Source organism: Carya illinoinensis, chromosome 13 (assembly GCF_018687715.1).
Source record: "Carya illinoinensis cultivar Pawnee chromosome 13, C.illinoinensisPawnee_v1, whole genome shotgun sequence".
In the NCBI taxonomy this organism is placed as follows: domain Eukaryota; kingdom Viridiplantae; phylum Streptophyta; class Magnoliopsida; order Fagales; family Juglandaceae; genus Carya; species Carya illinoinensis.
The window spans coordinates 4,979,645-5,001,574 of NC_056764.1; the positions used below are offsets into that span (position 1 = coordinate 4,979,645).

The window sequence follows — 21,930 nt, forward strand, 5'->3', positions numbered from 1 at the left end:
ATTATTTAAAAAGTAATAAATATTTTAAAATCCATTTCATACATCTCCTCTACAATCGAACATTTAAATATTTATAGCCTGAACATATGCATAGAAGACAGATCTATAATTTTTCTTGTGAAGCCAACTCGTGCAAGGAGCAGCCTTTGGTCAATGCTTCCGTTGCATTGGCATTGCATGGTCTCCTGGTGTTCTAGTCTTTGCATCGTATGAATCAAAATGATAGGCGTTCCCTCCATAAGCTTTGGCGACCAAATTGATTAATACTCATTTATTTGATCACAAATCACAGTGTAATCAGAAAGTGTGAATGCATACAAACTACAAATGTAAGTTTCATTTTTTTTTTTTTAAGTAAAACTAGATTATTAACGAAAATATCTTAGATAAAATTAAAAAATTCAAAAAATAAAATATAAAGCTGCTAAAATTATAGAGAAGTATTACAATTATAAATTTTTTTTATAAAAATAAATTTACAAACCAACATAATTTTATATATTAGATTAATTCTTTTATAGTAATATGACATATTATATTATATCACATCAATTTGTCACATCATATCAATATGTTAAATTAGTTCCCGACTAAGACTATGTTTAAGTATTAAAAATATATGAAATATTTTCGTAATATTCTATTATTATTTATTATTTTATTATTATTATTTTAATATTACTATTCATTTTTTAAAATTAGGACTATTTCTCAAATTGGCTGACACGTGGAGCTAACCTTTTTCTCTTCGAAGTCGTTGTAGATACCTCAGATTCTCAATCTCTTTTGTTTGTAACAAAACAGAATTTGAAGCCTCATCAATTTTTAATGTGTGTTTTGAGTGTTGATTAGACCACGAGACTCGAGAGTGATGTTCCAAAATACATATATATGCACGTGGGCTTTTACAATGGGAGGAAAATTATTGTTTATGTGTTACTGTGTACATGTTTATTTTCACAAAATAAAAATTGATGGCAAAATTACTTCCTTTGTTTTCTAAATTGATGGCAAAATCCAAACGAGAAGATATCTTTAAATTATATAACCATTATTAATGCTAAAAATTATACAATAAATCAAAACAAAAGAAATAGTCATTTTTAACCCATTAAGGTAGTTCAAGACTAGATTGAGTGGTCCAAAACACACGATAGTAGTCTAAAATGATTATACGGTATCTATATATACATCTATAATAATAAATAATAAATAAATATAAAAAATATAAATAAAAAAATATATAAATTTACGTGATTCGATATAAAATTTACATTTACGAATTATTTAAAAAATAATAATTATAATATAAATATTTTATATTCTCTTATTACCTCTAATTTTTATTTGTATAATAAAAATCGGAGACTTATTTTGTAGATAAGATAATATTCTCTCAATTTCTTATTGTTGGTTGGAGATTAAGCATTCCCTTGCCGTCCGAGAGAAGACTAAAGAAGTCCCTTTTATTCTGGCTCGTGTAAGTGGTAGGTGAGTAGTAGGTGAGAAAATCAGTTTTTTTCCACCATCTCTTGAATGTCTGCTTTGCTTTTAACTCTTTTCTCATTTTTCTCTATTTCTTGTGCTTCCTTCTTTTTCATTGACTCTTGCTTTTCCTACTCTCTCTATCTCTCTCCTCTTGTTTCTTGATGGTGCCCTCTGGGCCGGAGGTGGGGTTTATCCCCCAACAATCATAGTCTTGAATTGTCAGAAAAAAAAAATATGCATGGTCTTAGGAAGAGTTTCGTATTCTTTCTCCAACGAGAAAACACATGTTTTGTGTGCTTTCATATCTTTTGTGCCTGTTTTTAGTGTAAAACAAATTTAATATATCATTAAATAATGAAACCAAATTCAGTAGATTTAATTTCTTAATTTGTTTTTATATATACGAGTATTCTTAAAGTGTGTTATCAACAGCCTCTTATCATACTTTTTAATTTTATTAAAAAAAAAAAAAAAAAGCCTAAGATGAGATGCAAACAATTGAAAAAGAAAGTAAAAAAATTATTATTAAATTTTGTTTGAAAGATGGATACTATGGTATTTTCACTTTTTTTTTTTAATAGAATATTTTCACTTTATTATTAATGAATATGTCGTGAAGGGTGATGCTACACCCATGTAGGATTCTTTGAGAGACGGCAAAAAGTTTTTTGTTAAAAAAATATTTTAAAAAGTTCTAAAATATATAAAAAAAAATTACAAATTTATTAAAAAATACTTAACCATTAAGGGAAAAAAAAAAAAAAAAACAAAAGCGATAAGTTTTATAGATATGATTAATGTTTTAAGTGTAAGGGTGATGCTACACCCACACAAAAAGTTTTTCCTTTTATTTTTTTTAAATATGTTTTTAAATACTTTAAACATTTTTAAAAAATACAAATACTAATCTTTTATAATAGGATAATGATACACCACCAACTCATCTACAACTTATAAACAATTTCTAATATAATAATATTTTTTTATTATATTCAAACACATCAAATTATTAATAAAGTTAAAATAAAATTCAAAATAATATAATTTTATTATAAAGTTGTATATAAGTTGTTAATAAAAAGTAAGTTAATCATTTTCCTTTATAATATATAGGGGATTTATGAAGCCCAACAGTTGGGACTGCTCTTTCTTCTCTAGCGTAGTCTACGGAGGTTTGGTTCTCAAACACAGTTTAAACTTTAGGAGCTGAGAGCACGGATCTTTATAAAACCTAGTAATTTACTTGCTTCTCAATCCAATCCATGGATCCTACTCATGGATCTCAGGCTTGGAGGCCATGCTTTCCTCTTCATCCCGCCCGCCCCCACCACCACAACCACCATCATAATCACTGCCATTTCCATTCTTTGTGTATCTGTCCTCACGGCCACCATCACCACCTCCACCACCACCATCACCATCATCACCAATTCAATGGTCGCCGCCATATATGCCCCAATTTTAATGCTTTTCCTCGAAACCCAGGACCTTCTGGTTCTGTTCCTCTCCCAAACGATTTGAATAGGTGTGCTTCTGGGCGCGAAGAAGCTTACGATTTTGCCACTCCGTAAGTTGCTCTAACCCAGTTATTCTCTACTCTTCGATACGATTCGTTCATTTATCTGTCATGTCAAGGCCTTTTGCTCTCAATCTTGAGAGTACCAGATAAAAGATCTTAATATGTTTGGGAGTTAATAGGGGTTTTGAAATGAGGCTAAAGTAGGTAGAATATTTTTATTCCATAGAAAATTAGATAAGTTGAGCTCAGTTAAGTGAGCTTAAATTCTTTCTTTTACATTTTAGATGGTTGGGTTGGGAATTGATTTAGGTTGTATTTGGACATCCTTATTCAAGTGGTTATTACACATATTGAAGGGGGCAAAAAGAGTTGAGTTAGAGATAGTTCATTGAGCGAAAAATGTTAGCGGCTAGATCAAGTGGAAAAAGAGGTAATTCGTTGAATGTTTTTAGAAGCCCTTGTTGGAAGTTCTCTCGCGAACGGTGGAATTTGTTTTGTTTCCTGTACAAGACCTTTGATTTTTGAACTTATATGACCAATGAGACTTGTTTCTCAATCGAATTTTCATGCTTGCTTTGGTTGCCATGATTATGAAAGTTTGGCACTTTGAATTTTCATTATCTGTAGTGCTGTAAAACTAAGACCATTGTTCAATAAGACGTGCTATAAATGTTCAGACTAGTTGGTCTAAATGAGAGAATAGCTTTGGAATTTGTTTGTCAATTAGAACATGTTGCATGGAGCCCAAGCCAGTTTTCTAGGCTAAATATGAAAGAGAACCAATTCCTTGACCACGCAAAAGAAGTCAATTGTGGCAATGCTACTAGCTGGATCCTTGAATATCTAATGTCTTTTTGTTTAGAGAACTACTACAGACACAAATAAATTACATAAAATAAACTCACAAACTGATGTGGTTTCATGGAATCCGTTAGATTTGCTTTGTAATAAAAGTAACTTTACAATCTGGCGTACCACATCAAGCCATATAAGTTTGTGGGTTTACTTATGTGTAATCCCTTTGTGGCTAAAGTATTTTCCTTTTGTTTATTTGTTGACGTCTAATAGAAAACGGTGATTCCCAAGCTCTGCCATCAGCATAAACACATTCATTATTAGTTCTATTGTTCTGCATCAAAAAGATTCCTACTAGTTACAACGATATTTTCCATTTGCTTTGTCTTATCCAAATTGGTCTTTCATGGTGGTGTTGAAATAGGATGTTACAAGAGCATAACTATGAGGAATTAGACGAGGAAGAGGATGACGACCCAGTTTTTGTTCTGACTGATGAATGGAGGGAGTTCTTTGCGAAATCTGAAGCAAAGAGGAAATTAGGTAATAATTTTTTACTCTGTTTTTTGTTCCCTCGCAAATATTGTTTTAATATAAGATCTTCCCACAAATCTAGCCTGTAATGTGTTGCACTTATGTTTCACAGAGAAAAAGCAGGCTAAGAAGAAAGGAAAAAAATAAATAGAGAAGTTGGAGACATTCTTGAATTATTTGAAACGTGAAAGGTTGGGGAAAATTCATATGGTAGCTGCAGAGTTTATGGAAGATTGATCGAGAAATGCTTTTGTAATCCACACATACAGCGGATGCAAGAGCTCACTCTGGAGGTTAAGATGATAGAAATGGTATTAAATTCCATGTTGAAGTCAAATGCGCGACTGCTCAACGTAGATTTACTCCTTAAAGCTCTGTTGCCGTTTAGAGGCTTGAGAGTTTGTATTTTTGTTTGTGATCTTTAGTCCCAACGTCTTTTTACACTGAAAGCTTGATTTTTGGTATAAACATGAAGTCATTTCATGTACCATTTCAATCATAGACCGAATTGTGACAGAATTTTTGGTTGAAGATCTGGTCTGTGAGGTCATACCAGGTGGTGAGATTTACTTACGTCTTCTTTATATTTCATTGATCGGAACTACAAATAAGAGAAAAAAATAGCGACCAGTGGCTAGATTGCCAGCACCATGAACAGTGCTGAGAGAAATTTATCATACATCATGACCCTACATTTATCAGAGTGGCGCGGTTGGGAGACAAAGTTACACTTCAGAACATTGCTTGCCATGTTAGCTACAAGACCCTTGAAAACTTAAGAAAAACCAGGCTGCCTAACTGCTTTGTAATGGTTGAGTTTTTCAAGCACTTATTTTTTGACATAATAATGCATTTGGAATATCTTCTTATAGTTTATTTAATTGTTATATTGAGAAACTTTGCATCTTCAAGGCAAGTAGTCTGGTCATGGTTCAGTCACTTGTCTCCCAAGTGAATGCTTCCTGTAACTGGTAACGCTGTTCCATCTCCAATATCTTCTGCTAGTTTCGATCCCACTAAGATTAAGAGAAGACCATGGTTTCGTATATATTATATACAAGTACATATAACATATTACAAACACATTATAAATCCAGGCAATCAGTTATGTTGTCAATCTGTAAGTGTGTAGCTTTAATAAACCAAATTTACATAAAATGGGTACATATTTGCATAGAGACCGACTGATTGATCAACTAGCTTTTTTAAGTGAACTTCGTTACATTAATCATCTCTTAGAAACATAATTATCTGACCTCACAGAATATGTCCCCTCCTACAGATTGTAAACAACCTCTTCTCCCTCCCTTTACTTGGCTAAAGAGCACGTTGATAGTTTTCCAATACACAAACAATACAGTCATCTACTTCTTTTGGCATAGACCAGAAACTCTATCTTGGTCATAACAAGAGAAATGGCATTATTTTCCTGCAGGAGGCAAAGTTACAAACTGTTTATGCCTTCAAATTTAGCTTGCTGAGAGCAGCAATGACTCTGTCGTCTGTGATCATTCTGTGGTTCTCATAGAAGTCTAATATCTCCATGGAAATATTTTTTACCTGTAAAAAAATTGCACATTAATAGTTTTAGGGAGTAGAACACATCAGGACTTTTTATGAGCTGCAATTCCATAACAATAACTTATATGGAAATTTTTTTTTTTTGATAGGTAAACGATAGTATTAATAAGAATAGGCATAGCCCAAGTAAAACAAGAAGTTATACAAGAGATAAAACCTATCTAAGTTGCTACAATAACTTATATGGAAATTTATTGCAGTTTATACAATTACATGGTCACACATGCAAGGCGCGTAATGACCGGTAGTTCTCACGAAGCATTTGAATAATGGGCAATTTTCATGACACTATTACCTACTTGTCACTTGTACTTGATAAATTTTCATGACACTTTACTCCCTAGAATCAATCCTATCAGAAGCTACATTCAATTTCTATTCACAGTATTTGGCATGTCTCCTATAGCCCATGAAATGAGAGAAAAAGAAAAGGAAAAAGAAGATAATATAAAAAAGTAAATATATATAACAAAGTATTTTTATCGGTCAATATATATTAAAAACGATTCTGCAATTTAACCATGACACTTTAACCCATAGAAAAGGGCATACTAATGAAGTTTTGATGCTTAAAAAGGGTACAGGCTACTTGAAGATGCTCCAGAACAAGCAATTTGGCCTTTGACTTTTGAGGCAAATCAACTAAAAGTTCAAGATGGCAGTTGGCAGTTAGACATGTCACCTGAAATATGATCATGTATTATTGTGTTTCCTTTTTTAATTAAAATGTGTTCCACCTTTCTACATCCTTCCCAAAAAGGGTGCCAATTTATGGTTTTAATCAGATTAGTTGGAATAGGAGACAGAAGACCATGACAAGAGTAAGAATTAGCTTTGGGAAAATTACCGCATTCATATCAACATGAAGCTCTTCAAACCATGCAGTGGTATCCTTTTCCCTGAGTACACTAGCAATATAAATGCATGCTAAAGCAATCAGATGCGGAGGATGTACAAGAATAAGGTCCATCTTGTAGGTGTCGTTCACAAGCCCCCTGCTAATTTTAACACATCAAGGCTACATCACATTTATGTTCTTGTAAATCAATATATGCTTACATATTGTAAAAAAAGAAGCCAAAATAACTCTACGGAATTGATTGCAGGTAGAAAAGAAAAACATGCCATGAGTACAGCGAGAGGAGAATGTGGAGCTACAGCTATGTTTAACATGAGCAGCTTTCTACACTTTTATAATTTGAAAGGAACAAGCAATTATCTTGGAAAAAATACAATTTCCATCCTTCAACAAATAGATGTTTTACACTTTACGCTCTAAGCAAATGACACATTGTACTCTTCACTACCAAATATTGACAATAACGTCCTCATCCAATTATAACCGTTAAGATAGATGCAAAACAGGTAAAAATAAGGAGAAATGAATATTAGCAGTCATAGACTGTGTACCCTTTTTGAAAAAAAAGTGAGTACATATGGGAACCCCATGAAAAATTAATTTTTTAATAGTGGACCCTACTCTTTTTCAAAATAATTGCGCAGCACTTGCGCCTGTATCTAGCATTATTAAAAAATAAGTGACATGGCATAGTCTGTTTAAAAAAACTTGTACGGTGAGCCATAGTGGCAGGAAGGTCAATGTCCCATCAGAATTATCCAACATTGATTGAAATACCAAAAAGACACGAATTGACAACACAGCTTTGGGCAAAATCATCCAGCATATCCATGCAATACCAAGATTACCGTATCGGCAAAGGATCCCAAGGCCTGAATTCTTCTTCTTCTTTTTTTGTTCCGCTTTTAATGTGAGAGGCTCTCGCTAGGGTTTTTTTTTCCACCAGGGTCCTAATTGAGCCTTCCTTTTTTCTTTTATTTTTTCCCAGCGGCTCCTACTTAAACAAGGTTTTCCTCCTCTCTCTCTCTCTCTCTCTAAAAATCCTAATTGAGTTCAAACTTTATTTAAATTTCTTATGGTTTTAGCAAAAACTAAGAACCCAACTCAATTATACTTATGTGCAATGCACGAAGGAATGGCAAAAAAATAAATAAATAATTGGAACATACATAGGCAGAAAAGAATAGATAGGAACATATATAGGCATAAAAGAATAGATAGGCACGGTGACGGGTCCCAACAATCACCTCAGAAAATTGACTATGCTGGAAATTTGACTCTTACCAAGTTAATTGGGTCATATTTATATCATTCAGAGCTGCATCCTGAAGCAACCTACCAAAGCAAGGAGAAAAGGATGAACAATTGTCACTGAGGAAGATATGTCTCTTTTTTTTTTTTTTTTTTTTTTAAATGTCGGGGAATCTCTCCAAGGCAGGGCCCTTCGGACCCATTCCTGAAGAGTAAACCCCGGTCCCGTGTACCACACCCTCAGAAGTTTCCCTATACGAAACTACTTAAATCGCTGGCTTTTCACCAGGGGGTGCGGTCCCAAATGATTGTTTACACCCATGAGGTGTTGAACCTTGGACCTTGAGGGGAGTGCTACCCCAAGACTAAGGCCTTCATCACTTGGGCCAACCCCTTGGGGTTACTGAGGAAGATACATCACTGAGAAGATCAAATGACTAGCTTTGATAAAGGAGCAATCTAGGCTAAAAAATCAGACACAAAGATCATTATTGGCATTATCAGAACCAAAGTAGACTTTTATTCTCTCTGGCAGGAACCTAAGGTAGCCCGGGATTAATTAAATCCGAATTTGCAATCACACTCATAATATTATAAGGAACAATAAGTGAATGCAAGCATACAAATCCCAGACATAGGAATATACAACTGTAGAAGTAATATATTACAAGAAATCAACGGTTATCGGGAATGAGATAGGGACACAGGCATGTGCCTAATTTAGAAGTGTCATTCAAAAGTTTGATATCAACTAGCAGTGCCAAAGAATATGAAGACAAAATGCATTAACATTCCAACCAAATGTCTAGTATCAGATAAAGTTTTTTTTTACAAGTGTCTAGTATCAGATAAATATGAAAAGGAAAATGAAAATCTGGTGGTTACAGCTTAAATAAGGTAAAACACCAAGTCAAAACCAAGAATGATATTCAACCAATCAAGTAATTCATCAAGTTGATGGAGCTGACCTCTAATCAGTTACAGTCTAAACTTAAAAGATTAATTCATAAAAATAGAAAAACCACATCTTACAAACAACCTGAGTTAGCTAAAGATACCTGATAAAGGGGATGAAATACTTACTGAGACAATGCTCGGTAAGGATGGAATACAACTAAATAATAATTGAGTGCTTCTAAAATCTTCATTTCCATTTCAAGGATGTCCTTGATCTCATACCTATACTTTTCATCATACCTATACTTTTCATCAGCACCTGTGAAACAGAAAAGGTGGGTCTAAGAATTTCACACACTGCTTAAATGTCAACCATTGAATTTGGTAGGAATTCCACTGATTTAGCTATTAAGTTCAGTATCAAGTAATTACATAATTTCCTGAGGTAAAACACTAGAAGCCTGGCCTGCACTGTGCTTTCTTCTGCTTTAGATGCCAGGTACAAGCAGGTTGGAGCAACAAGGCGTGGATCATATTCTGTCATACTCTTTCTGTGAGAACAGAAGGCAGTTAAGCTTAGCAAGCAGCCATGCAACAGGGTGTAAAAGGTGTCTGAATCTGCTTTCTTATAAGAGGATACCGAAATGATGACAACATATAAAGCAATTTAAGTGCTTGTATGCAAAACTGAGTCAAAAAATTCTTGAGAAAAAGAAAATACTCAGAAAAGAATGTCCTTCCAAATACTTAAGAGCAATTTAGCAGGAGAGAAGAACATAATAAGCCACCACCAAGCAAAAACTCTCTCCCAAATTTGGTCAAACAAAAACCACATGTAGCAGGTTCTCAAACTCGGTTTGTCCTTTCACTTGTACTAAGAATCAACATGAACATTGTAAGTCTGCTATTCTAAATGAAATTCAATGGGACCCAGAAAGACCATGTATTTGTCCATACGATACACCAGAGTGAAGTATTTACATCTTTATAAGCGTACAACTATTGCTTCATATTTAGGCTGTGAACAAGTAGAAAAACCAGCATTGCCCCATTAATTTATTTTATGCTGTGTATAGCCAAATATGAGTATAGCCACTGATGAAGCATTACTACCTAGGGTTTGTAATGAAGAGACATGTACAGTACACAAAGTAGAGTATAGTTACAGAAAGCAAAAAAAAAAAAAAAAGCACTTAGTGATTAACCAGAATCACAAAATACAATGAACTGGCAATACCCAATTATCAACTGGTATCAATAATTCAAATGAACTTGATAGTTGTTACTTGGATGAAAATCTAACAAAAAGCAAGGAGCTTGTCGTCACTAATTGAGCTTTTTTTTCATCATCAGGTAATTGCTTGGGTACCTGGTGTAAACGCGTCTCATATATGCTACTGCAGTAGCTACCACCCTGAAACATTTGACCAGTATATTAGAGATTTAACTGATATTAGAGATTTAACTGAGTGGTGAAAATAGTCTAATCTACCTTTCTACACCAATTTTGTAAAGTTAACAAAACAAAATTACTGAGAATTAACTGTTATCATGAGGCACTGAAGGATACAATAGCACCTAATCACCCCACAATTCTTAGAAACAAATTCATTTTGTTCCATTTGTATTCACAAATTCTAGCAGCAGTAGCAGTAGGAGGTACTTGCTTACAAGTCAATAAGTTGAGAATATCTGAATAAATTTCAGAAATAGATCCTAAGGCCCCATTTGGATGTTGAGGTGAGATGAGAAATCTCAACTTATCTAATCTTAACATCCAAGCATCTCACTCAAACACAAATACTTTTTAATTTCGAATTTTCAACTTTTTCATCCAATCATTACAACTTTCCCAAACTTACAAAAAAAAAATCAACTTTTTCAAATCCCAAAACAAAAATAATATTAAAAAATTATATTCTAACAATATTTTAACTTTATAATATTTTTATTCAACTTTTTCTCTCTCCTTTCCCAAAACATCAAAAATATCTTAACTTAAATCATTTCACTACTATAGACAAACTATTTCACTACTATTCACAAACTATTTCACTACTATTCACAAATTTTTCATCCCATCTCAACATCTAAACGAGGCCTAGCAAGTCATCAAGACTAGAGAGGCTCAAATGAGACAGTAACCCTTATTTTCCCCATCAGTCAAAACAAGCTTTGATAAATTCTAAACACTATTATTTTCTATCTGAATGTTGACATTGGTGTTTACTTAAATTAGCCATGCATCGTGGTTCACAGGTCATCTTACTACCAGGCAAAATTGTACAAGTTATATGTGAATCAAGACTTCAAGAACCATCTAAGCAGGGGAAAAAAGAAAAAGCAGTTCTACTTGTATTTTTTTTTTCAAAAGTATAAATTATGAACATATAGGTAATAGTTTCAGTAGCATTAAAAGATTAAGTTCAAACCTTTGCCTCACTTTTATACATTGAGCCAATTTGCATATATCTGAAAACAAGCCAATAAAAAAGTGAACTTTTAAAATAATGTAGATATTATAGCAACATTATTAGCATTTAGCAGGAGCATATATGCACAATGCATTTCAAGGGACGTTCAAGAAATACAGGGAGTGATAATTCTATGATTCTACAAATTAACAATCAACAAAGATATACATAAAATAAGAGACGGTATGAAAACAATAAATTACAAGGTGATAACAGCAGAAACCAATTACGATAAAACACACATGTGCACATGAGAGAGAACAAAAAATAAAATTTCCCCTTATGTCTCTAATAGCATATGTAACTCCAAGCGACAAGTTGATAAGCATATACTAAAAATTGTATGCATCTTGTATCGTAGTCAAGTATTTTAGAAACCTACCATATCAAGGGCCACTGCACCAGGAAAGCAACAATTCTCAATAAAACACAGTCAACTTTCTATTGAAACAATCTCGTCATGTTTAATCACTACCCTAATTATGATTTCAATTTTCAGTTATAGCAGTCATAGCAGATGCAATTTTCAGCAGTCAGTCTTGATTCTTGATGCAGTTCTTGGTGGGGAAAAAATGAAAACCTCGATGACCATATACGAAAAGACCGTAGTATACTGAGATAAAATTTGTCCAGACAAAGGGCACTAAAGTATAAACTAACAATTCAAGCATGAACGATCAAAATTTTCTGCAATTAAAAGAAAGAAGGGGAAAAGCACAGAGAATTACTTAAAGAAGCTGAAATCCATAAAAACAAAAGCATAATATTGGAGTGAAATCCAACATAAAGTGTGCGTTTGAGAGAGAGAGAGAGAGAGAGAGATCATACAATTGGCCATGTGCATCTTAATAAGCTTGAAATCCTCAAGAGTGATGCCTTTGTCTTTGTCGAGTGGGTGCAGCACATCCACATCTTCCTGTTCCAAAAGCTGTTTGCTTGAAAAACACAAAACATACCCAAATTTAGAAACCCGAAAGAAGAATGCCATAAACAACCAAAATAAATCTAAAACGCAGTACTTACAAAAAAAAAATCTAAAACGCAGTAAATAAAATGAAAAGATGGTATGTTGGAAACGTACTAGTGAGAGGATGTCCAAAAATTGGCAGCCATCTCTGGATCAGGGACCAGAAAGTTCCCGTGAGTCCTCAACGGGAAAGTCAAAAGTTGCTTCGATCGATCAAGATCCAGCTAGCCTAAAACTAAAAAGGATACTGTTCTGCGGCGAGCGGAAGTTCAAACTTCAAGGGGCGCTCGGTTTCGGTTTCCGCCCTTTTGCTTGTTCTTGGACCGGATCCTTTTTGGGGTCACGAATTTATAGGTTTTGAAGCAACAGGAGCTTTAAAATTCTCTTCTTATTTCATTTTAATTTTTACCGTTATAATTTTTTTAAATTTTTTCATAACATATTTAATTTTTCAAATCTTAATTTAATTTTTTTAAATTTTAAAATAATAATATTATTAAAAATAATATTTTATTTAACTTTCAACTTTCATCTCAAACTAAAAATTCTCATCTTATCGTCCGAATGTATTTAGTAGTGCATAGCTTTTGGACTTTAGTGATATCTTTTGTATTGAGGTAGGTAAAATTTAAATCTAAATATTTCTCCATTTTTAATTAGATATTATTCTTAGCTAAAACATATATTTTATTCTAAAAAGAATAAAATATTACTATTTTTAATTATTAATTAACATATAGTTAGTGTAGTTACATATTATTATTTAAAAAATAATATTATGTTAATATTTTGATTAATATATAGATAATCCAATGTGGAGTTATATGTTAAATGGCTTTGACTTTAAGCAAAACATGTTGTTTTAAGCAAATTTTTGTTTTAACTAGACTATTGCCAATGCTCTTAAGGAGTGATATTAGATAGAATTATAGATTGTGTGCATTTTTAAAAAAATGATAGAGTTTATTATTAAAAAATTAATTTTTTATATAAATCACATATTTATTCATATTTTTTTTTAAAAATGCGCAATATTTACACATTTTATGATATTTTTATAAAAAAAAATATTATTTATCATCCTCACATCACACAATATATGATTTATTATTTTTATCTTTTTATTTAAATATATATTATTATATGTATTTAAATAAAAAGATAAAATTATATATTAATGCATAATATAGGTGATAATAAATAATTTTTTTTTAATAAAACTAATTTAGGGAATAACGTGGCATACCGGTCATCATAATCTATATAACGTGGCAGTGCCACCCAACCTATTAAAATGCGGCCTCACACGTATTACACAAAGAAAAATGCACTCTTTGCACTCGTTCACACGCTTCAAATTCAACAAGTTACGGCCAAATAATAAAAGAAAATTTTAATTTAATAAAATTTTTAAATAATTTAATTTAATTTAAAAAATAAATTTTGAAAATCTTAATTTTATCAATTAAGTTTTATTATTTAAATAATATAGATGATGTGCAAATTGAGAACAGAATACATTAATTGAGTTGAACTTTTATATACATTAATTTGAACAAAAATTCTATTTGTAATAATTTTTGTGTGTTTTTTACGTACTATATTAATATGATTGATTGTCTTAATTTTTTAATATAAAATAATTATTTTAACTAATCACATTAATAAAATATATAAAAAATATATAAAAATAACTTAAAGTAGTAGAAGAGCCGATTTCAAATAAGTTATGGCTCTAATGCGTATAAAGGGGCTCACCAAATCGATGAGGCTACTAACAGATAACGTGATATATCCTTTCACAAATTTTGTCCAATGGTTTAAAAATAAAGAAGGTAAAAACAAATCTACCATTTGAATTATCCTGTTGGTTGCTGCAAATTCATATATTTATTATTCAAGAATAAAAATTTTATATATAATTATTTTTATACATTTTATTAATTTAATTAGTTACATCAGTTTTTAAAATATAAAATAATTATTTTGATTAATCAATTATAAAAAAATATGTAAAAGTGATTATTTATAAAAATAAATAAATAAATAAATAAAATAAAAAATTGGCCAGCGGGCAGCTGATAAAAAGGTTGGTTTTCCCGTTGGTGGCGGCCCCGGGGATGACTTTTTTGTTTCCTTGGAGGGACTGTAGTGGCGGCTTTGCTTGGGCTCTTGTGTCAAGAAAATTTTCTAATCTCAGCACTTCCTATCTTTTTGTCTCCGAGTGAATGTAGTAGTTGGAATCTTGATGATGATATTTATTACTTTGATTATCTTTTTTATTATTTCAGTGTATTTGAAAAAAAAAATTATTATTATTTTTAAATATTTTTTTAATATCTTTAATTATTAAAAAAATTAAAAAATAGATAATTTTATTAATATTCATTTTTTTAATTATTAAATAAATAAAATAATAATAAAATAGGAAGATAATAGTAAACCTTCGATTATTGGTAGTAGTTTCAAAGGCAAGGGACGAGAACGTTGCGACCGTGAATGGAGGATGATGGCCGACAAATTAAAGTTTCTTTTTATTTTTTGTCAAAGGATAATCTAATTAAAAATGATAGATAACCTACTAATAGTCTCGGGGCTGTGTCATATGTGGGAAGAAATATTGAATTCACTGTAGAACACTATCATCTCCTTGTGTCAGAACTAAAGAAACCACCAAACTGGGGTTGAAACATTCATGGAAATCACCTCTCATCTACTTGCAATTGCAGGGCTTTTAGTTCCGGTGTTATTGTACAATCTATGGAGGTTGAGAATTAGCTGTCAGAAAACAAAGGGTATGTTAGCCCCAGAACCATCGGGTGCCTTGCCAATTATAGGTCACCTTCATCAACTACGTGGCAAAAACCCACTTGCCCGAACCTTGGCAGCCATGGCTGACAGACATGGGCCCGTCTTCAAGATCAGGTTGGGCTCGAAAAGTGCAGTTGTGGTTTGCAATCACGAGGCAGTCAAGGAATGTTTCACTACAAACGACAAGGTGTTAGCAGGGCGTCCGAAATCTACTCAATCGAAGTACCTGGGTTACAACAACGCAGGACTAGGTTTTGCACCTTACGGCGCATATTGGCGAGAGATGAGAAAGCTAGCCATGATGGAACTCCTCTCTGCCCACCGGCTGGAGACACTAAAGAATGTGAAAATCTCCGAAGTGGATACTTTGGTCAAAGATCTCTACTCTCTTTGCCAGAGCAACAATCACAGCCCAGTCAAGGTGATGATTAGCGAACGGATTGAAAGCTTAACCTTGAACATAATTACTAAAATAATAGCGGGGAAGAGATATTTTGGTCATGCTAAAGGCGGAGATGACGAAGAGGCAAAGCGTGTACAAAAAATTATCAAAGAATTTATGTGTCTAGTTGGGGCGCCTCTCATTTCTGATCTACTTCCGTTTCTGGGATGGATTGATTTTGGAGGTCAAGTGAAATCTGTGAAGCGTCTTGGAAGGGAATTGGACACTTTAATAGGAAGTTGGATTGAAGAACATGCCTTGAAGAGGCTGGAAAGAGAGGCAAGCGACAAGCAGACCGACTTCATCGACATACTGCTGTCAGTAATTGAGGGCGATTCCATGTTTGGCCATACTCGTGAAACCATTATCAAGGCTATGGTATCGGTACGTTAGCAACATTAATTTCTTTCGCATAAGCCTTAATAATCGTAATATGGTAAAACCAGAATATTGCTGTTTTAGGATCATGCATTGCATAATAGAAGCTTTAAACATATCTTGGTACACTGTAACATTAGGTGTCAACTGTCAAGAAACATGGGTTTGGCAATTGACAGGGACTAGTTTGACCTCTTCACAAACATTACTAAACATAGCAACCACTGAGAGAGTATATCTTAACCAGAGAAATTTGCATCTCTGGTAACTAAAACGATTACACATTGTCAATATTCTAATAATTAATGTCGTTTCATTTGCAAAAATTCTTCTTCTAAATATGTTCTAAATATCATGTGGTAGACTTTTATCTTGGCTGGCGCGGAAACAACATCTGTTAACTTGATATGGCTGCTATCTCTATTGTTGAACAATGAACATGCTTTAAAGCGTGTCCAAAAAGAGCTGGATCTCAAAGTTGGAAAGGATAGATGGGTGGAAGATTACGATATCAAAGATATGGTTTATCTCCAAGCCATTGTCAAAGAATCGTTGCGTTTATACCCACCAACCCCTCTAGCAGTTCCACACGAGGCGTTGGAAGATTGTCAAGTTTGTGGGTATCATGTTCCAAAGGGAACTCGCCTGTTAGTAAACGTGTGGAAGTTGCATCGAGACCCAAGAGTCTGGGAGGACCCTAATGGATTTTTGCCAGAAAGGTTTCTCACAAGCCATGCACACATTGATGCTTTAGGACAACATTTTGAGTTCACACCATTTGGGTTGGGTCGAAGATCTTGCCCTGGGAACACATTTGCCATGCAAATATCTCACCTGGCACTAGCTCGTTTGCTTCAAGGATTTGAGTTAACAACACCAGAGAACATTTCTGTGGACATGACTGAAGGCTTCGGCATTACCTTGCCCAGGACAACTCCCCTTCAAGTTCTCCTCACTCCACGCCTTTCTTCCGAACTCTATGGATGCTAGAGATCAGCAGCAGAAATTGAAGTATCTGTGTTGGTACTTCTAGTACTTTTACATGTCTTTTTATTAATTTGCTTCGTTCACAATATATATATTATAATACTAATCAAAAGAAAAATCAACACAAAGTGCTTAGCAACCGCCCAATATTCATTAGTTCAGAAGTAAAACTATTACATTTGGTTTAAATAATTACAAAGCAGTAGGATTAGATACATAAATTTTTTTAAATCATCTCGTCCAAGAGCATTGCCAATGGCCTATGTCAAGTCTAAATTTTGACTAAAGTTTAAAGTCTAAAATAAAGGAGACAGTGACCTACATTGGTCTGACTATTCTAAAGTCCACAAAATAATATAATATTATATATTTAAAAAATATTTTACAAATACACTCTATATATTAATTAATAATTTAACTTTTACTTAAAATTATTGTTTCCCACTATAGAATTAATTTTAAAATATTTGTGCTTTTGACATGGAAGTTTCCTTTTGCAAATACACTCTATAGCTTCAGGATAACAATTCGGTAGCCTACAATAACATTTCACCAACGTTTCCAGTTCTTCACATTTAAGTACCAAACCAGTACAAAACTAATCATAAACCACAAACCACATAGTTGAGTATTAACATTTCAGAAGTAGCAATACAAAACATATAAATAAACCAGCATGAACTGCACTAGCAGTCCCAAAAAAGGCTATTTCAAACAAAACTAAGTAATTTCAGTAAACCCAAAAAAGCTACTACTACAGCCATGACACCTAGTTGCTACCTAGCCACATGTTTCTCCGAAACACATGTGGCTGGGCAGCTACTAAAATCAAAATAAAAGTAACATCTACAACCAATTATATACCTTTATAAGGTGTCGATAGAGATGTAGATGTACCTCCGAAATGGGATCTCGATTCTTCAAAAATTTTGAGCTGAATATTATAGAAGCATTCATGTCACTTAGATCTAGCTTCATCATCTTCACCTCGAACTTCTTTTTTTTTAGTTCTAATGCTGCTGATCTTTCGCGTTTTGCCTTCAACGCAGCATTTTTTCGCTCTTCCATGGACCACCAATTCATCAAAGAGTCCGCAAAACAGTTGGCAATGTTTAGTTTTTTATATTCATGATAAAATGTAGTAATTCTTTCCCACATTTGAATAAACTTTTGATCAATACCCTTTATCACATCAATGCTAATGTTGAGTCAAGTTGAGACGAAAAGGTTATCCTCCTCTACAGTGAAAGGTACACCTCTTTAAACTTTTTTTTGTAGAATGCCTCTTTTCACAGTCATTGGGGGTTGCTTGGACCACAATATTAGAATTTTGCATTTAGGTGCTATTAGAACCATCTCCTCCACTTTGTAAAAGAGTAGTGAAGAATGGGTCATTATCAAAATGTGTGTACATTTTTAAAAAATATTAAATTTTCAAGGAATCAAAAAAGTTTTCCAATATTAAAGTTCAATAAATGAGTTGTTGACATGAATCTGTGCAAGAACAGTCATGCACTGTTTTGGGTTTCCAAAGGTCAATTAATTGAAATATGAGTTACAAAGTGGGTAACCTAAATTATGTATGCATAATAATAAGCAAGCAACTTATCAAAAAATAATAATAAGCAAGCAGCAAGAAAGAACTAGGACCCAAATCAACCACATAGCTGCTACTGATGTGCAAAAACAACTAATTGTTTTGGTCACAAGACAAAGGAATTATGATGGAGAAGGATTTGTTCATTAATCACAACGTTGTTGTAAACTTTGTAGGACTACCAAAAAGTTTGATTTTACAATGGGTTAAGAGTTCATGAAATGGTTACAATGGGTTAAAACAACACACAATGTTGTTGTAAACTTTGTAGGACTACCAACAACTCTGTAGCACCACATGGTTGGCAATGGGTTGTTGTTGGACTTTTCTCACACTCTCTGGGTTAAGAGTTCATCCATACCCCCAAAGTACTCTAGGCCTCAAAATGTGAAAATAGAAACCCAAGTTTAGAATTGAGAATTGAATAGATGATGTACAGACTCATCAATAAAATTGAACAATAATGTACAAACTCATCAATAAAATTTTCAATGACAAGTTTAGAATTGAACAGATGTTGTACAGACTCATCTATAAAATATTTATTTGATATGTGTTAAACATTCTGAAATTGAAATAACTATAATTTTCCAGACATTCTTGCAAAAGCTAAGATAGAAATGTATACAGACAACTTAAGAAAAAACTTGTGACAAGTACAATACGAAGAAGATTAATGACAAATACCAAGCAAAAACCAATGAACTCATGCTCCTGAATCTCATATGCATTCGATAAAAACCAACCAACCAATGAAATGACAGTATATATCCCATAAGCTAGTCTCACCACACATAAGTATGACAGTATTATATATACATGTATACATAGAAAGTTGAAACCCTAATGGTGGAGCAACGTAATTACAAGGAAATGAAGAGTTTAGAGACAAGCAGATAAAAAATAAGAATTTAGAGGTTAGACCCAACCTCAATCCCGACTCAGAATACCCACGAATTATTATCAAATTTGTATAACACTAACTTCAAATTGTTACTCATGATGGGTTGAATAAAATGGTCAGTATAAAACATTTGGTTTGTTAAAAATAGAGGAAAATTTTTATCAACATAAAATGGTTGAACAACCCTGAAAACTAGAATTCTTGCTATTCCTCAATATATATTCTTACTATTTCGAAAGGTTACTTTTTTTTTTTTTTTTGGTATTTCTTAAACCATAAAATTGGAAAATCTTAAAACAAGAAAGGAACCAAATGACTCTACTTCCTCACAAAGTTTCACACCTTAAATCATCTTGATAGCAACACACAAACAATAAAAAAATAGACATTTAGAAGAGTTTAACCATAATCCTACCAATTTATAAACAAAAAATGCCAAATCATTTACCCAAATCATGATTTCTTGTGATAGATTTGTGGAGGAAATTGTACAACCTTCTGGATGATGATTCACCTGCAAGGAAAAGGATTTAACACATCAATGGTCATTTGAAGTAAAATACATTATGATTCATACATTTGATGGAGAAAAAATTGGAGAAATCAAAAGAGAAGAGGGAGAGAAAAGTCTTGCACACACAAATAGAGAAGAGGGAGAGAGGAGCAATGAAGAGAAATTACCTGCTAGAAGATGACAAGAGTATGGATGATGGAGAGAAGGAGGCTTGCAGGTTGAAGAAGAGAAACGAACGATGGAGAGAATGGGGATTGCCTGGGTCAAAGAAGAGAAAAAATGCTTTCGTGAGAAGAAAGAAAACAAAAAGGAAATAGGGTGATTTCGAGACGAATGAAGAAAAAAAAACGAAGGAAACGCAAGTGTGGGAATTAGATGAAATAATAAAATATAGATTTGGTCTGTGTACAATAGCTTGCTAGGTTTGGAGAGGGCCTAAGATTTACTGTAGTTTAAGGCTTAAGTTTTTTATGTTTAGCTAGTCCAATGTAGAGGAAAATATCACAAGATTCTAAATTTTGGACTTGCATTGGCAAATGGCTAGGCCATTGTCAATGTTTTAATCATTACAACTTTTTTAAATTTTTTTACAAAATATAATAAATAATTTAACTTTTTAAAATTTTAAAATAATAAGAATATTAATAATAATATTTTATTTAACTTTCATCTCAATTTATTTCATTTCAACTCACTATCCAAACTTCTTCAAGTGTTGACTATTAGTTCAAAAGGGACTGCAAAACAAAAATAGTGAGAGAAAGTTTGCTTAAAGGCGCGTTACAAATGTCGCTTTCCTTAAGACAATATTCGGTCCCACCAATTACGGTATGCACACGGATTACAAGCAAATTTACCTCTAAGATGCAATAAAACTCAAAACAAGTTTGTTTGTCTAACTGCGTTATGCACACATAAAATTAGGCCTTAATACCCTCAGATTTTTCTATTCAACCAAGATATTATAAATCTATTCACTGCAGAATGAGCAGATCCTAATGATAAATTTTAAAGAAATGAAAACTTTTGAAAGAGAGAATTTTAAAATTGAATTCGATATCCTGTCAATTCTATTTTTTTATATTAAATTCGTAAGCCAATGAATCTATTTATAGAGGAAATGATCTGAATGAAAAGTGTTTTCATTCTTTTATAATCTGATCTGAACAGGTATATTAAATTATTTATTGCAAACTAGAGTTTTGCTACATACAAATACAGTCGCGTATTAATCTATATATCAATACTGATTTATTCATACTTAAAATTTAAATTAATATTATTTTTAATAAAATCTATTTTTTTGACTAATTATATTATATTAATATACAAATTAATACATAATTATATTTATAACTATACTTTTCCTGCAAACTAATACCGAGGTTTGGCCCAGTCCAATGGTCATTCTGCTTTCTCTCCATCCTTTTCACACTGTTCGATCCCACAGTGGTGTGACTTTGGCCATTTATTTTCCACGTGCCTATTCACGCCCAGATGCATGGCTATTTTCCACAATAAACCTTAAAAATGTGCTTATTGTGTTTCGAATTCTATCCACTTGATGTTCTATGCCACTAAAGCCTATTGACAACTTTGACTTGTAATGGAGACCCAAATTATTGCTTATAAACTTTTCTTAAATTCTCTCTTTTTAAAATAATTCATAATTTCTAAAAATAAATCCCAACATATTATTAATAATAAATATAAGATATATTATTTTGAAAATATTTCCAATATTGACTCTACACTGTCACGAGTGATCATCACTTTATCTCGATTGTAAAAAATGCACGCCGATTAACGTTAGATTTAAGTTTAGAACGTGTAAATCCTTGGAAAAATATTAGACCCATTGAAAAAACAAGAAAATAATTTTTCGAGTAGTTTCTTATTTTTCTTAAATGACTTGACACGAATAAATTTTTT

At 32.6% G+C, this 21,930-nt stretch overlaps 4 protein-coding genes across 7 annotated transcripts; 2 read left to right on the forward strand and 2 right to left on the reverse strand.

Moving 5' to 3' along the window:
- The first annotated feature begins 2,611 nt into the window (after positions 1–2,611).
- Positions 2,612–4,867, forward strand: LOC122291965 (uncharacterized histidine-rich protein DDB_G0274557-like). 2 transcript variants are annotated; one of them, XM_043100041.1, is made up of 3 exons: positions 2,612–3,013; positions 4,227–4,345; positions 4,449–4,867. In XM_043100041.1, exons 1-3 carry the CDS (start codon positions 2,751–2,753, stop codon positions 4,481–4,483), a joined length of 417 nt encoding a protein of 138 aa, XP_042955975.1. In that variant the 5' UTR covers positions 2,612–2,750; the 3' UTR covers positions 4,484–4,867. The 2 variants fall into 2 exon arrangements, with proteins under 2 accessions (XP_042955975.1, XP_042955974.1); XM_043100040.1 differs by having other exon boundaries at positions 2,613–3,055.
- A 574-nt stretch (positions 4,868–5,441) lies between these two features.
- Positions 5,442–12,696, reverse strand: LOC122291964 (cyclin-C1-1-like). 3 transcript variants are annotated; one of them, XM_043100039.1, is made up of 9 exons: positions 12,480–12,696; positions 12,227–12,326; positions 11,357–11,396; positions 10,294–10,338; positions 9,357–9,475; positions 9,111–9,243; positions 8,061–8,111; positions 6,765–6,915; positions 5,442–5,896 (listed from the first exon to the last, which is right to left on the reverse strand). In XM_043100039.1, the coding sequence occupies exons 2-9, from the start codon at positions 12,240–12,242 to the stop codon at positions 5,792–5,794; spliced, it is 660 nt and encodes a 219-aa protein (XP_042955973.1). In that variant the 5' UTR covers positions 12,243–12,326; positions 12,480–12,696; the 3' UTR covers positions 5,442–5,791. The 3 variants fall into 3 exon arrangements, with proteins under 3 accessions (XP_042955973.1, XP_042955971.1, XP_042955972.1); XM_043100037.1 differs by having other exon boundaries at positions 12,227–12,333; positions 12,480–12,695; XM_043100038.1 differs by having other exon boundaries at positions 6,765–6,912; positions 12,227–12,333; positions 12,480–12,694.
- A 2,173-nt stretch (positions 12,697–14,869) lies between these two features.
- LOC122292706 (cytochrome P450 CYP82D47-like) lies at positions 14,870–17,105 on the forward strand. The gene is made up of 2 exons (XM_043101182.1): positions 14,870–16,002; positions 16,360–17,105. The coding sequence occupies exons 1-2, from the start codon at positions 15,061–15,063 to the stop codon at positions 16,984–16,986; spliced, it is 1,569 nt and encodes a 522-aa protein (XP_042957116.1). The 5' UTR covers positions 14,870–15,060; the 3' UTR covers positions 16,987–17,105.
- Positions 17,106–17,588: 483 nt separating this feature from the next.
- Positions 17,589–21,406, reverse strand: LOC122292211. Its single transcript, XM_043100446.1, has 4 exons — positions 21,380–21,406; positions 20,166–20,433; positions 19,933–19,998; positions 17,589–18,044 (listed from the first exon to the last, which is right to left on the reverse strand). Exons 1-4 carry the CDS (start codon positions 21,404–21,406, stop codon positions 17,830–17,832), a joined length of 576 nt encoding a protein of 191 aa, XP_042956380.1. The 3' UTR covers positions 17,589–17,829.
- Positions 21,407–21,930: the final 524 nt, after the last annotated feature.